The 17,051-nt window shown below is 44.2% G+C and overlaps 1 protein-coding gene across 1 annotated transcript in view; it reads left to right on the forward strand.

Moving 5' to 3' along the window:
• Window positions 1-17,051, forward strand: part of CTIF (cap binding complex dependent translation initiation factor) — a 111,278-nt gene that overhangs the window by 54,331 nt on the left and 39,896 nt on the right. The window contains exons 2-6 of the mRNA XM_087715355.1: window positions 1,487-1,699; window positions 4,239-4,322; window positions 6,800-6,873; window positions 8,752-8,856; window positions 11,627-11,745. Of these exons, the coding sequence (XP_087571481.1) occupies window positions 1,520-1,699; window positions 4,239-4,322; window positions 6,800-6,873; window positions 8,752-8,856; window positions 11,627-11,745 (562 nt within the window). The 5' untranslated portion in view covers window positions 1,487-1,519. The remainder of the gene's footprint in view (window positions 1-1,486; window positions 1,700-4,238; window positions 4,323-6,799; window positions 6,874-8,751; window positions 8,857-11,626; window positions 11,746-17,051) is intronic.

Consider the following 17,051-nt stretch of genomic DNA (forward strand, 5'->3'; position numbering starts at 1 on the left):
GTGTTCCTTGGCAGCCACCAGTCGTATCTCCAAGGACACAACACTTATGACCATTATAGCATCCCCAAGGCCATGTGATCAACATTGGGATGCTTGGCAACTGGTTCATATTTATGACGGGTGTAGAGTCCTGGGGTCATGGAATCACCTTTGGCGACCCTCGGACAAGCGACGTCAATGAAATAGGCAGATTGCACTTAACAAATGCATTCCTAATTTAGCAATTGCAGTGATTCATTTAACAACTCGGAAGAGCCGAGGTGGCGCAGTGGTTAGGGTGCAGTACTGCAGGCCACTTCAGCTGACTCTTATCTGCAGTTCAGCGGTTCTAATCTCACCGGCTCAAGGTTGACTCAGCCTTCCATCCTTCCGAGGTGGGTAAAATGAGGACCCGGATTGTTGTTGGGGGCAATATGCTGACTCTGTAAACCGCTTAGAGAGGGCTGAAAGCCCTATGAAGCGGTGTATAAGTCTAACTGCTATTGCTATTGCTATATTGCTAACTATGGCGACAAAGGTTGTTAAATGGGTAAATGTTTGCTTTATAACCATCTTATAGATGGGTATAGGGACGAGGTGGTGCAGTGGTTAGAGTGCAGTACTGCAGGCTACTTCTGCTGACTGCTAGCTGCCTGCAATTTGGCAGTTCAAATCTCAACAGGCTCAAGTTGACTCAATAGCAATAGCAATAGCAGTAGACTTATATACCGCTTCATAGGGCTTTCAGCCCTCTCTAAGCGGTTTACAGAGAGTCAGCATATTGCCCCCAACAATCTGGGTCCTCATTTTACCCACCTCGGAAGGATGGAAGGCTGAGTCAACCCTGAGCCGGTAAGATTTGAACCGCTGAACTGCTGATCTAGCAGTAGCCTGCAGTGCTGCATTTAACCACTGCGCCACCTCGCCTTCCATCCTTCCGAGGTGAATAAAATGAGGACCCAGATTGTTGGGGGCAATGAGGCTGACTCTGTAAACCGCTTAGAGAGGATTGTAAAGCACTAAGAAGCGGTATATAAGTCGAAGTGCTATTGCTATTTTGCTTACAGTGGTGGGTTTCGGATCCCGTTCCAACTAATACGGTTGGAACGGGCCCGGCGTTGTCCACATGGACGTGCGCAAAGTGTGCATGCATCTTACAGCTTCCATGAGCCTCCATGATGCTCTAGCTGCTCAGCGGAGCATCACACAGGAGCTGTATGCGTAAACACTGAAGATTTAAAAGGCCAGTAAGGAGCTCGGGCAGGTACGTGGGCCCTCCGGAGCACCGTACCGGAACATTATCCAGTGCTCCGGGCAGGCTCCGGTACTCCCATACCGCCTGCAATTCACCAGTGCTTGCTAGGCAACAGAAATTTTGGAGTCGATTGTGGTCCTAAGTTGAGAATTACCTGTGTAGGTTTTGCTAGGAGGAAGACATGGAGTGTATAATGTGTCAATCACTGGCTTAATTTTTGTTTTTTTTGTTTTTTCCCTTTCTCCATCTTAGGACACCTCAATTCTTGGTTCATTACAGAGTGGGATGGAAAATTCTTCCGTGGCTTCTGCCTCTTCTGAGGCAGGAAGCAACCGGTCACAAGAAATTGAGGAGCTGGAAAGGTTCATCGACAGCTACGTTTTGGAATATCAAGTCCAAGGCTTGTTGACTGAAAAAACTGAAGGGGATGAGGAGAACGAGAAAACCCAGTCTAATATCTCGCAGGTGAGTGACAGACTTGGAGTGGGTCATTCCCACTGGCTTAAAAACACCAAAAGAGTCATAGTGAGAAGAATAACAATCAGTGAGGAACTGAATAAATGGATAGTTGGATGTTTTTTCCGATAATTCCAATCTGTGTGTTTTAAATCTGGCATGGACACCTGTCCCGACCCCACCCCCTCCGTACACCAAGGCACTCCAAGACAAGATTACTGCTAGATGATTTATTCACAGTATATTATCACACCGACAAGACTTTGGCAGCAATCCAGACTTCCAAGATAAGAAATACACAAGAGAGCTTCTCCAGTGTTGGTATATCAGTTGAATCCTGCAAACAGCCTTCTCCCAAAGTCTCTCCTTATATACCCTCTTGGGAGGAGCCTAATTACAACCACCTGGGTCCAATTATCTTCTGTATCTGCGTAATTGCTCTCTGCGTTTATCTGCCCACTTTTGCGTGGCACCCAGGACCAACTCCCTTTGGCTTTCACCGCTGCTCCACGCCTCAGGTACCTCCTGGTGGCCAACCAGCCTCTCTGGTCCCTGCTTGGAGTCTGAACCCTGTCCAGGGTCTTCCACATCTTCCAGAGCCGACTCATAGGGCCCCTCGTTGTCGGAGTCTATTTGCAGCTCCAAAGGCTCCTGCTGGGCCACAACAGACACCATTTTAACAAACAATGAAGTTTATTTGGAGGCTGCAGAGGAACGATCTGGCATCAGTCTTGAAGTGCAAGATGGCTAGCAAATCAAATATAAAAGAGAGCATGAGTGTGTGTGTATGTGTGTGTTCCAGCATAACTCTGGAATGCCTCGAGCAATTTCAACCAAACTTCGTACACAGATGACTTACTCTCTGGAAAAAATATACTGTGGGGGTAAGACATAGCTGGTTCTGCCTTCAAACGGCTTCTACTGTACTGCCGTAAAATGGCTTCTACTGTACAGTGCAGTGGAGTTGCCATGGTAACGGCTTCACAGTACTCCACAAGGGGGCTCCCTCTGGTAAGGGGGAAAATCCAACATTAGAAATTACGTTTTATCCAGACATTTCCCCCCAGAAATAAATACCCGGGCAACTCCAGGTTATCAGCTAGTAAATTTAATAATAATTAATAGTAACAATCAGTCACCAGGGTGGGTTTGGGGCAAATCTTCCAGGTCTCTAGGAAGATTTTTTTTTTTTTAGGAATAAGCATCAAGAATGATTTATTTGGCTGATCAGTCATCAAAAATCAAACCTGACTCAAGAACCCCTAAAGGGCTTAATTTTCCCTGCCTTAGGAATAAAAGATGGCTGGGTAATTTGGGGCCAGCCTCTCTCCCTCCCCCTCTCCTCTCCTCCCCCCCCCCAATTCTCCCTCTCTCTCCCTCTCCCCATATCACCTCCTAACTTTATTGTTGTGGGCAAAATAGAATGTGACTCATTTTGTATTCCTCTTGAGCTATAGGAAATAGGAACCAGATATATTTCATCTGACTTTAGCCTTGTTTAAAATCCTTGGCTCTCATCCAGATATTAATGAACTCTGACCCCACTCTTTAGGTCAACCACAATTGGTTAGATATGCCACCAATCTGGGGGTCCTTTGCAATTTCTTTGGGGTGTGCCATTCGAGAACCAGCTAGGGCTTAGCTTTCAAGTTCTAGTAAGATTGGCCAAGTGCCATCACCTGTGGACACAGGGATATCCTGTGATAACAAGGTGTGAAAGGAGAGGTGTTTTCTCTCAAACCTGCCAGCAAAAGCCAACTCTCTGATTACCTTTTTGCTCTCACTCCAGTGGTGGGATTCAGCCAGTTCGCACCTATCTGGGAGAACCGGTTGTTAACTTTCTAAGCAGTTTCAGAGAACCAGTTGTTGGAAGAAATCTTATTTTGGTTTTTTCCCCCCACTTTACAGAGCTAATCCTGTAAGGAAGGCAGGAAGGAAACATTCTGGTGTTCTTTCTAGCCTCATCTTTATTGTCCTCACTTACAGAAACTGCTTTTCCAGTTAACCCTATTACATTTTAACAGCTAAGACGAAGCACCCATCAAGGTGAGTGACGTTGAGTTGGCCACGACCACCCAGTCACATGACCATCAAGCCATGCCTACCCAGCTGGTCATTAGGGCAGAGAACTGGTTGTTAAATTATTTGAATCCCACCACTGTCTCACTGCCACCTTATTTTGTTCATTGTTTCAGTCCGAATGTATTCCATTTGTTCATTAATTAAGAGCCGAGGTGGCGCAGTGGTTAAATGCAGCACTGCAGGCTACTTCAGCTGACTGCAGTTCTGCAGTTCAGCTGTTCAAATCTCACCGGCTCAGGGTTGACTCAGCCTTCCATCCTTCCGAGGTGGGTAAAATGAAGACCTAGATTGTTGTTGGGGGCAATATGCTGGCTCTGTAAACTGCTTAGAGAGGGCTGAAAGCCCTATGAAGCGGTATATAAGTCTAACTGCTACTGCTATTAATCAAATTTATACAGCTGTCCATTGAACCCCAGATGACTCTGGGTGATGCAAAGCAAAACCATCCTCTTTTCTCTCTTTTTAGTGGACCGTTGACTGTAACGAGGAAATAGAAAGCAGCATGTCCGGCTACAGAGGCAAGGGGTCAGCACCCCATAATCAAAACCAGGTAATAAAAATTGGATTTTTTTTTAAATGCAGAAAAACATTGTTTAATACCAATAGAAGGGAATATTTCTAGCTTAGGGATGAACTGTTGAGCGTTTTGTGTTATCTGAGCTTGGTTGGGCTTTTGTTTTTGTTTTCATTTCATTACCCAACTGTTCTGACCCCCCCTTGTTCCACACCAAAGCACTCCAAGCCAAAGATACTTTACGGAATTTATTAATAGACAGACAGGTCCTTGGCAGCAAACCAGCACAGACAAGCCGTGGCAGCAATCCAGCACAGATAAGCCTTGGCAGCAATCCAGCCTCACAATACTGTTCTCCAACATTAGTTAATGCGTTGACTTCTGCAAAAGGGGCGTGTGCACAAGCATTCCTTTTATAGTCTGGAGAGGAGCCAAATTACCACCAGCTGAGTGCAATTACCTCCTGTAACACTGTAATTGTTCCTTACGCCTATTAGCTCTCCGGTGCTGGGCATCTAGGAATAACTCCCTTGGCTCCTCCCCACTGTTGACATCCAGATCACACTCCCTTGTCTCCTCCCCACTGGTCCAAGGCTCAAGCGCCTCCTGGTGGCCAACCAGCTTCTCTGTGCCCTGCTCAGAGTCGGAACCCTGTCCAGGGTCCTCCACATCCTCCAAAGCCGACTCATAGGGCCCCTCGCTGTCCGAGTCTGGTGGCAGCTCCAACGGCTCCTGCTGGGCCACAACACCCAACTAGTTAACATCATCAGTGCTAGAAGGGAGTGAGGTTTGCACTCTTTTCATATATTAAATATTTTTATATTTTGATTAGAGAGCAGCTGAGTAGTGTTTCCGTTGGAAAGTAAATACCATTGAATGAATTCACACCTACACAGACTTCCCTAGAAATAAAACCCAGTGGGACTATAGAACAAAGGTAGACCTGGGTTAAGAATGAGCTCCATTCCTAATTCTGTCTTTAATTCAAAATTGAATGAAAGCTTGGACTTGCACTTATGAATGGACTGCCTACTATTAAAAATGGCAGGCAGTGTTTCCTTTCTCAAGGAACCACACAAATTAATAGAATAGCAAACTTGGAAGGGATCTTGCAGGTCTTCTAGTCCAACCCTCTGCTCAAGGACAAGACCCTTTAGTATTGTAGACAAGGGGCTCTCCAGTTTCTTCTTAAAAGCCTCCAGTGATGGTTGCGAAGTTGTTGTTAGTTGCAAAGTCGTGTCCTACCCATTGCAGCCCCATGGACAACATTCTTCCAGGCCTTCCTGTCCTCTACCATCCTCTGGAGTCCATTCAAGCTCACTGCTTTGGTGACTCCATCCAGCCACTTCATTCTCTTGTCGTCCCCTTCTTCTTTCACCCTCTGTCTTTCCCACCATTAGGCTCTTCCCCAGTAAGTCCTTCCTTCTCATTAGGTGGCCAAAGTCTTTGAGTTTCATCTTCAGGATCTGGCCTTCTAGAGAGCAGTCAGGGTTGATCTCCTCTAGAACTGGCCAATATGAAACTCCAATATTCTTCACATTTCACTACAACTAACCAAGCAGAGAGAGAGTGTTTGCATGAATCTCTGAGAACCACTGAAATCAGGGTGTATACAGGAAGTCCTCGACTTACAACCACAGTTGAGCCCAACATTTCTGTTGCTAAGCGAGACACTTGTTAAGTGAGTTTTGCCCCATTTCACAACCTTTCTTGCAACAGTTGTTAAGTGAGTCACTGCAGTTGTTAAGTTAGCAACGTTGTTAAGTGAATTTGGCTTCTCCATGGTCTTTGCTTGTCAAAAGGTTGCAAAAGGGGATCCCGTGATCCTGGGCCACTGCAGTCATCATAAATAAGAGGCAGTTGACAAGCATCCAAAGTTTGATCACATGACCATGGGAACGGTGCAACGGTTGTAAGTGTGGAAAATGGTCATAAGTCACTTTTTTGAGTGCCATTGTAACTTCGAATGGTCACTAAGCAAAACAGTTCTAAGTTGAGGACTACCTGTATTAAAAACATGCTGCGGCAAAGCAAACCTTCACCATAGAAGGAAACATCTCAATTATCTTGTCTACTTACCAATTATCTCAAGGTCCAAGGTCCAATTACCTCCTCACGACCTATTAGATCGCACAGATTAGGCCTCCTCTGAGTTCCATCCGCCAGTCAGTGTCGACTGGCAACTACGCGGAGGAGAGCCTTTTCAGTAGTAGCTCCGACCCTTTGGAACGATCTCCCCGTGGAGATTCGTACCCTCACCACCACCCAGACCTTTCGCACAGCCCTCAAGATCTGGCTATCCCGTCAGGCCTGGGGATAAAGATCGTAATCCATCCCCACCCGAATGATGAATGAATGTTGTGTTCTATTTTAATTTATGTATTGTTTATGTCTTATTGTTTTGTATTCCCCTCCCTATAAATTGTAAGCCGCCCTGAGTCCCCTCAGGGAAAAGGGCGGCCTATAAATAATAATAAACTAAACTAAACTAAACTAAACTTTCTTTTTTAAAGAATGGAAACAAAAACAGCTCCCTCGACATGTTGGGAACGGATATCTGGGCAGCCAACACTCTTGAATCTGTCAGGTAAGTTTACTTTCACTTTCTGTACATGGATATTTTGCCTTGCAACCTGTAAATTGTCCAAGTACAGTGTTACCGTGGTCCTCGCTTTGAAACTCCGTCAAATTTGGTAATCAGTGCATTTTGACACAAATATTTTGTCCCGTAATCATAATATTCATTGCTTGTTAGGTACTCAATGCACAATCTAGAATTTGTCGACATTAGCTGCCTTGTGACACACACTACATTATTCCTTGTGGGGAAAAAATTGTTTGGTGCAATGTTTTTGGCACTCATCATTGTTAGGGGTATCTCCGTTGGGAGACAGAAAGTAGTGTAGTGGAATGTACAGCTAGAGAGAAAGAATGTTGCTAGTAGAAACACACGAATAGAGTTTCAGACACTGCTAGTAAAAACAAGTAGCTTTACTACTGATAATTGCTTCACAAGCAGTGATAATAGATAGTAGATATTAGTCCAAACACAATTCAAAGAACAAACAATAGCTTACAGTCGCAGTTCACATTCCAGCCATCGTCATCAAGCATAGGACAAGCAGAGAGAGAGAGAGTGAGCTCTCTTGACTCCTTCTTATAGTAATTACAGTTGTTAAGTACATCCACTCATTTAAAGCAACAACGACCATTTGTTATTGTATATAGATATATATATATATTGCCTACCCAACACTAGGAGTATACTCCCAACAATCATGCCTCTTGGAAGCAATTAATGATGAGTACCAAGGTACCGCAGTATTCCACAGTTAAAACTCATCTATCATCCATCCATCCATCCATCCATCCATCCATCCATCCATCCATCCATCCATCCATCCATCCATCTATCTATCTATCTATCTATCTATCTATGTATCTATCTATCTATCATCTATCTATCTATCTATCTATCATCATCATCTGCATCCATCCATCCATCCAAACATACATCCATCCATCCATCCATCCATCCATCCATCCATCCATCCATCCATATTTTTCAACATAGTAACAAAATAGAACAAACAAAAGCAAAGTGTTGAAAATAAGAATTGAAGAAAAAAGGTAAGAAAAAAAAAACCCATACAATTATGACTTCCAACCTTCTTTCTATCCGGTATTTCTCATCTGAATCTTTTCCCAACTTCTGTCCTTTTTTAATCCTGAATCCAATGATTTTTGTGTGCGTGAGGAGCAGGAACAGGATGGTAGATAAGTAAGAGAGAGATGCAGAGTACAGTGATAAAAAATGATTTTAGAAAAGCATCAAAAACACCAAAAGGTAATTTTACACGGAAGATCTGGCATATTCCCACATGATGGGAGTACTCTTGAGATCTCTAGTGGTTAGCTCAAGTCCTTGAAGGCAAAATAAGTGTGAAGGGTTTTGTTAAATAAGGCCAGGATGGGGTCCATATGGATCTCAGGCAGGGGTGGCATTCAGCCGGTTCGGACTGGTTCGAGCGAACCAGTATTGGTGAGCAGCAGATGGGCCCGCACACCCATCCCAGCTCTATGCCATCCTATTTAGCCACATTTTGTAAGCCGCATGATTGCATGCAAGCCACACGCACGAGCAAAGTGCATGCGCGGAAGGCGCACATGCTCACAAAGCAAGCATGCATGCATGCTCAGTTTCAGTGTGGGTGAACTGATGGTAGAATTACAGTATTTTGGCTGCCGGCTGCGTCAAGAGGACGCAACACAAAATATTTGTAACTCAGGACATTTCATTACTAGACTAGGTAACACCATTAGTGCACTAATTAGTCTGGTAACCAAATGTTATATTAGCTTACCTAGTGCTCCCAATTCCCTGTTAAGCCCAGTTACCATTTTGCATGGTGTTGCCTTCCAAATCTTCAGCTTTTTTATTTCTCCTTATATATTTATTCTGCAGTGGGGCCACCTGGGATTTACAACCAGAGAAACTTGACTTCACACAGTTCCACAGAAAACTTCGCAACACTCCCAAGCATCCTCTTCCACAGATAGACAGAGAAGGGTAAGTATCCAGGTTTATGCGAAAGAAACAGTTTTAAAATGCAGGAAATTAGTTTTGCTACCCTGGTGATTTTCCTGGCTTTGCAGAGCGTCTGGGACTAATCACAGAATTCCTAGCCATCAGACAGCAGATAACAAGTTGGGGAGAATCAGAATAAATAGTGATCAAAAGGCAGAATGGCTTCAGTCACTTGAATTGAGCATGAAACGCTGCGCCAGTTGGCTGCTTGTGACAATACTGAACACATAGTCCTCAACCTATGACCATAATTCAGCTCAAAATTTGTGTTGCTAAGTGAGACAATTAAGAGAGTTAAGACTCAGAATGCTTATTTTACAGCGTGAGATATTGACAAATCCGTTTGAATCTGAAATCCTATTACCAGTTGTGTCTCGCAGTCAATTCACATGTTACTGTTTTGATTTGGTGTAAATATTACCAAGCGCATCCATTTATGTATACCGTATTTTTCGGAATATAAGACGCGCCAAGATTTTGAAGAGGCAAATAAAAAAAAAAAGATTTTGCACTTTGCAAACCTCCCAAAAACGGAGGTCAAAAAAAAGGGTATGCATAGCCTTTAGGAGGCTTACAGAATGCTCCTGGGGGTTGGGGGGGCAGAAACGAGCAAAAAACAGCCCGTTTTCCCCTCATTTCTGCCCTCCCCAGCCCCCAGGAGCACTCTGTAAGCCTCCTAAAGGCTCTGCACGGCCATTTTGGTGAAGGGAGCAGGGTTTCGGGAGGCCAAAAATGCTGTATTCAGTGTATAAGACGCATCCAGAATTTCACCCTCTTTTCTGAGGGAAAAAGGTGCGTCTTATACTCTGAAAAATACAGTAATTTAAAATAAAGATAGGAATTATTTCATAAATCTCTTTTCTCCTATTTATTTTAACTGGGTTGCGGGGGAAATCCCACAAACCAAAAGGCTTTAGAAAAAAAAAGGTTCTTTTCACCCATTTTTTTTTTCATGATTTCCCCTTTTTTTCTGGGTCTCAGTATTCCAAGCTACAGTTTCACTCTGCTTGACTGAGCTACATTGGGTTGGAGACAGGAAGGGAAAAGATCATTGCGCTGTGTAAATATTAAATGTGAAGTTTACCTTGAGGAAATATCAGGTTAGGTATATTAGGTTCCTGCAAGTCTTTGTGTGAAACCCACAAGCCAAGGTAAGGTAAGCATAAAGACACTTGCAAGGAAATCTATGATAATAGTGTACTACAACTTCCAGAACCCTTTCCAAGCTTGGCAAATAGGAATCCTGGTAGGGCAAACAGAGTTTGCATACCCTTGAAAGCATCCTGCTATCCTAGAAACAAAAGGTACATGAACAAAAATTACAATCCAAAGAAGAAAAAAATTAGCAGATTATTTGTTTTATGATTTGAGAAAAACTAGCCTGATTTTTCTTTAAAATAGCAATAGCAATAGCACTATATACCGCTTCATAGTGCTTTTACAGCCCTCTCTAAGGGGTTTGCAGAATCAGTCTATTGCCCTCAACAATCTGGGTCATCATTTTACCCACCTTGGAAGGATGGAAGGCTGAGTCAACCTTGAGCCGGTAAGATTTGAACTGCTGAACTGCAGCTAGCAGTCAGCTGAAGTGGCCTGCAGTACTGCACTCTAACCACTGCACCACCTCGGCTCTCTACGTCAGCTTTCAGTATGTGTGCAGTTTCATACAGGCAAACTACCTGTTGCAGATCCATCAATTAAGGAAGTACATCTAGTGCAGTGTTTCTCAACCTTGGCGACTTTAAGTCCTGTGGACTTCAACTCCCAGAACTCCCCAGCCAGCTCTGCTGGCTGGGGAATTCTGGGAGTTGAAGTCCATAGGACTTAAAGTCGCTAACGTCGAGAAACACTGATCTAGTGGGACAATGGAAAAGGGCCTTTTCTGTTGTGGCTCCCTCCCTTTGAAATGCCATTCGCCTAGATATAAAATTGGCCCCCACCCTTGATAGCTTTTCAGAGGTTCCACCACAAAACCGCGGTAGACTAAAGCGCGCTCGACGAAAGCGCGTATGTGACGTCATCACAGCGCGACGAAAACAGCACACTGTGAGCGGTAAACTTAAAATTAACCCGTAAATCTAAACCTAACCCCCCCCAAACCTAACCCTAAACCTAACCCTAAGCCTAACCCTAAGCCTAACCCTAAACCTAACCCTAAGCCTAACCCTAAGCCTAACCCTAAACCTAACCCTAAGCCTAACCCTATACCTAACCCTTAACCTAACGCTAAACCTAACGCTAACCCTTAACCTAACCCTAAACCTAACCCTAACGCTTAACATAACCCTAACCCTAACCCTAAACCTAACCCTTACCTTTATGTGAATCGGCTTGCTTTAAAAGCACTTTTTAAAGCGCCCTTTTTTCTCCGCGGTCGTATTTGTCGCACTGCTGATGACGTCAGGTACGCGCTTTAATCGGGCGCGCTTTAGTGGACCGCGGTTTTGACGGGTCACGCTTTTCAGAATGCCCTGAAGATGTGGTTCTGTCCGCAGGCCTTGGGAGTCCAGGGTGATATGGAGCCAATCAAGCGGCTAGTGTGATTGTGTGGTTGCAGCCACTGCTGTGTGTGTGTCTGTGTGTGTGACTGTGCCTGTGTTATGGATTCTTACATTGTGAAATTTTAATCTTGTAAGCCACCCAGAGTCACCGTGTGTGAGAGTTGGTCAGCCATATAAATACGCTTAATAAATAATAAACAAAACACATAATTCATGCTTTACTTGACCCATTTGTCTATCCCTGGTTTTAGAATTGGCAAAGGAAAAGGTGAAGAAGGAGATGGCATCAACTTAAATGACATTGGAAAAGTTCTCCCAACCTGGCAGGTGAGCTTTCTCTCCCATCCCCTAGAATCTTGTTCCTTGCTTGGTGAACCATCTGGGTGACAAAAAGAATAACAGCAATGTGCAACAAACCATCTAATGTAAGGTAATCCTCGACTTAAAACTATTTGTTTAATAACCATCTGAACTTACAACAGTGCCGGAAAAGTGAACTAAGGACATTTGTCACTTAAGAACTGTTGCAGTATCCCCATGCTCACGTGAGCAAAATTCGGATGCTTGCCAACCGGCATATACAGTATGGATGATGGTTGTAGTGTCCCATGGTCCTGTGAATACCTTTTGCCACCTTCTGGCAAGCAAAACCAATGGGATTGCCAGATTCACTTCAAAACCCGTATGTTTTTTTTTTTAGACTTATATACCGCTTCATAGGGCTTTCAGCCCTCTCTAAGCGGTTTACAAAGTCAGCATAATTGCCCCCACAGTCTGGGTCCTCATTTCACCCACCTCGGAAGGATGGAAGGCTGAGTCAACCTTGAGCCGGTGAGATTAGAACCGCTGAACTGCAGATAACAGTCAGCTGAAGTGGCCTGCAGTACTGCACCCTAACCACTGTGCCACCTCGGCTCTAACAATTGAACAACTGCAGTGATTCACTTACCAATTGTGGCAAAAGAAAGTTCATACAATGGGGCAAAACTCATTTAACAACGGTCAGAAATTTTGTACTCAAATTGGTCTTGTAAGTCAAGGACTACCTGTTTGTTTGTTTGTTTGTTTGTTTGTATCCTGCCTTTATTATTTTCACATGTAACTGAAGGTGGCGAACGTATCCAACACACCTTCCTCTTCCCATTTTCCCCAAAACAACAACCCCATGAGGTAAGTTTGATTGAACGACTGGCCCATTGTCCTTCAGCAGACTTTCATCCCTAATGCAGGACTAGAACTCCCAGTCTCACGTTTTCTAGCCTGGTGCTCTTAACCACTAGACCAGGGGTGTCAAACTCAAGGCCCGCGGGCCGGATCTGGCCCATGGGGCCACCCTGGAAACAGCGAAGGGCCGGCCCGCGGTGGCCCTGCCAGCGGAAATGGAGCTCGGGAGGGCTGCAGATGGAACACTTCTGAGTTCCATTTTTGCTCCTCCTGTTGCCACCACAGGTGCCCCCGAAACAAGTGACGTCGAGCTGGCCATGTCCCCCCTGGGCCCCGAGGTCAAACACAACCCTGATGCGGCCCTCGATGAAATTGTGAGTTTGACGCCCCTGCGCTAGACCAATGGCTCAATGAACCTGGACCATTTACCTTCCAAATTTTGTTTGCCTCTGAAAAGATATCACAATACGCGTCATTTTCTAGCAGAAATTCATGGAAAGGAAAGCAAAAGAACAAACAAGTTTTGCACTATTATAACACAGGCTCCGCCCTTTTTCTATGTACATCAGGATGATGCTCCTTTTGTCATTTTCATCAAAGCATCGGATCCTATGGTTGCTTACTAAGGTACGTGTGCAGTGATGTAAATAGCAATATCCAGACCTTAAGAACAGATCAAAACTACAGGTGACCCACGACTTATGATTTGTGGTTCAACTTATGGTTGAAGTCATCATAGACTCCAAAAAAAAGTACTTACGAGTCAGATTCAAAGTTACGACAGCCGCTTCCCTTCTGCATTCGCGTGATCACATTTTTGGGCACTTGGCAACTGTTTTCAGGGACCTCTAATCCCATGATTACAATTTGTCACATTTTTTTTTTTTTGCCAGAAACCAGCAAAAAAAAGTATTTCCAGTTTCCAGTCAAAAAAAAAATGTCCATTGTGAAAATGGGTTCGCTTAACGACTGTCGTGTTCACTTAATGGCTACTGCCAAAAAATGTCATAAAATCATGTCAGTTTGGTGCCTCGACTTCTTTTTTTTTTTCCAAATATTTTTTTTTAAAAAATTAAACATAAAAGACAACATAAAAAAAAAAATCTCACCCATTACATACACAGCATGTCGTTTGGTTACAAGCGTTTTCTGCATCCATATTTTCAATTACATATAAAATCACAGATTTTCCGTCTAATACAGTGTTTCTCAACCTTGGCAACTTGAAGATGTCCGGACTTCAACTCTCAGCATTCGCTGGCTGGGGAATTCTGGGAGTTGAAGTCCGGACATCTTCAAGTTGCCAAGGTTGAGAAACACTGGTCTAATATAACTAGATACCTCACTTTCATTGTACAACATATATTCAATTACGATTAATATTTCTTTCTTTTCAACGAACCTAATTCCCTTGCATTCTTGATTGCCAATTTAATAACAATATATACCTTTATGTAATCACTTATCTCATTCTGGATATTTTAACAGTGTAAAAGAATTTACCAACTGTTTATGTTTATACATCATTACTTTCAATTATGCATAATCCCGCCAATCATCCATCAAGTATGCTTATGTTCATTATTGTCCTTGTACATCATACATTCAAACAAAAACGTTATTCCTTCATTTTTAAACAAAGTATTCTAAATACTCACTTCATATATATATACCAATCTTTCATTACTTCCTTATTAAAACTATTTATCAACAACAAGATATTTTTATAATATACATCACTACTTCTGATTGTCATGACAGACAATGACAGAAAGAGCCGAGGTGGCGCAGTGGTTAAATGCAGCACTGCAGGCTACTTCAGCTGACTGCAGTTCAGCTGTTCAAATCTCACCGGCTCAGGGTTGACTCAGCCTTCCATCCTTCCAAGGTGGGTAAAATGAGGACCCGGATTGTTGTTGGGGGCGATATGCTGACTCTGTAAACCGCTTAGAGAGGGCTGAAAGCCCTATGAAGCGGTATATAAGTCTAACTGCTATTGCTAAGTCTAACTGCTATGACATACGATGGAAATTCTGGCCTCCATTACAAGTCATAAGTCAAGGATCACTTGCATAAACATACTTGTTTTTTGCCAGATGTCTGTTGTGACTTTCATCAAGAATGCTTGGAATTGAAGTTGCCAGTTGCCTTTGTGGATTCTCTGTTTAATGAACCTTTCCCTCCTTTGCATTACTCCAATTGTCAGAATTCTTTGCCGGGCAAGGATGATGGTTGTCAAGAATTTGAGTATGTGTCCTGGAGTTAAAATTTACATTCCAGCTCTCTTGCCTGGAATATTTTCTGGACTGTCCTTGCTCCACCTTGTGGCTGGGAATGGACACAGCAGCCATCCGCTGAAGTTCTAACAAGAAATAAGAGAAATTGACGTCTTGCCGTTGTCGTTTTTTCACTCTGGATTTTGTTCATGGAGAAGTTTTCTAACTATCCTTGTCCTGCTGGATCCCTCAACAGCTTTTGAAACTCACAACTGTAGTATCTTGGTTGGAAGTTGGAGATACCATACTGTGTGGTAGCTGTGGCCACTGCCAGTGTGCACAGGGAAGCGCCATGCGTTTCATGTGCGTGCACAGTACTAAAAAAATGCTTTTGCGCATGCACAGAAGCCAAAAACAAGATGGCGTCGCCGAGAGAACCAGTTTGAGGGTGTGGCAAGCCATGTTGCTACCTATTTGGCCAAACCGGAAGGAATCCACCTCTGGTGGTGGGACTGCTCCATCCTGAATCGGTGGATCTGGTTGATTTTGGGGTGTTAAGAGGAAATAACTTGCATTCCCTGTTTCTCACAGTTTAATGTAGTTCACTTTCTCTGGAGGTGTCCTGGAAGACCATCCAGAAACTTCAGTTGGTGCGAGGTGCAGCCAGTGGTGGGATTCAAAACTTTTTACTACCAGTTCTGTGGGGGAGGCTTAGTGGATGTGGGGGTGGCTTGGTGGGCGTGGCAGCGGAAGGATACTGCAAAATCCCCATTTCCTCCTCACTCCTGGGGGAAGGATACTGTAAAATCCCCATTCCCTCCCCATCCCACTAACCTGCTTTCCAGCTACCTTCTCCTCTGCAGGGCAATAAAAGACGATCAGCAGGGACTCGGGAGGCAGCAAATAGATGGGGGCGGGACCAGTCAGAGGTGGTATTTGCCGGTTCTCCGGACTACTCAAAAGTTCCGCTGCCGGTTCTCTAGAACCAATCACAGTGGTGGGATTCAGCCAGTTCACACCTATTCGGGAGAACCGGTTGGTAACTTTCTAAGCAGTTCGGAGAACCGGTTGTTGGAAAAAATCTTTTGTTTTTTCCCCACTTTACAGGGCTGATCCTGTAAGGAAGGCAGGAAGGAAACATTCTGGTGTTGTTTCTAGCCTCATCTTTATTGCCCTGCTTACAGAAACTGCCCCTCCAGTTAACCCTTATTACCATTGTAACAACTAAGGCGAAGTGCCCATCGACCTGAGTGACATTGACTTGGCCACACCCACATGATCACATGACCACCGAACCCCACCTACCCAGCTGGTCATTAGGGCAGAGAACTGGTTGGTAAATTATTTGAATCCCACCACTGACCAGTCAGTACTGGCTGAATACCACCCCTGGGTGCAGCAACACATACCCTCACCAAGCTCTGTAGTTTCTGCCATGTTGTATCACTCATTCAGGGGTAGCATTGCTTACTTGTGTGTTTCAGAGTGCAGTTGAAAAAGTTGATTGATTTGTTCCTCCCGTATAACCGTATAACCTATGTCAATCTAACCCAAGACTGTGAAGAAGGTCTTCTGAAGATCCCCACAGGAGGGACTGAAAATCTGGCATCCTGAGTGGTCTCCTTCCCTCCATAGAAGATTGCCTCCTCAGCTAAGAGTGAACCCCATTTTTGTGGCCATTCTAAAGATGTGAAGTTCTGGAATCTTTTGGACTTGATTCATTTAATTATATAGTGATCTTTTTTTGATATTTAGGTAGTCCTCAACTTTGCTGTTGTAAGTTGCAAAGTCATGTCCGACCCATCGCGACCCCATGGATAATGTTCCTCCAGGCCTTCCTATCCTCCACCATCCTCTGGAGCCCATTTAAGCTCACACCTACTGCTTCGGTGACTCCATCCAGCCACCTCATTCTCTGTCGTCCCCTTCTTCTTTTGCCCTCCATCTTTCCCAGCATGAGGCTCTTCTCCAGTGAGTCCTTCCTTCTCATTAGGTGGCCAAAGTATTTGAGTTTCCTCTTCAGGATCTGGCCTTCTAAAGAGCAGTCAGGGTTGATCTCCTCTAGGACTGATCGGTTGGATGGCCTTGCAGTCCAAGGGACTCGCAGGAGTCTTGTCCAGCACCAGAGTTCAAAGGCCTCCATTCTTTGGCGCTCAGCCTTCCTTATGGTCCCACCTTCACAGCCATCCATTGCAACTGGGAAAATCATAGCCTTGACTGTACACACTTGTGTTGGCAGGGTGATGTCTCCGCTTTTTAGTAGGCTGTCTAGATTTGCCATCACTTTCCTCCCCTG

Source organism: Thamnophis sirtalis, unplaced genomic scaffold (assembly GCF_051295495.1).
Source record: "Thamnophis sirtalis isolate CommonGarterSnake01/CBP01778 unplaced genomic scaffold, rThaSir2_p1.2 scaffold_5, whole genome shotgun sequence".
Taxonomy (NCBI): domain Eukaryota; kingdom Metazoa; phylum Chordata; class Lepidosauria; order Squamata; family Natricidae; genus Thamnophis; species Thamnophis sirtalis.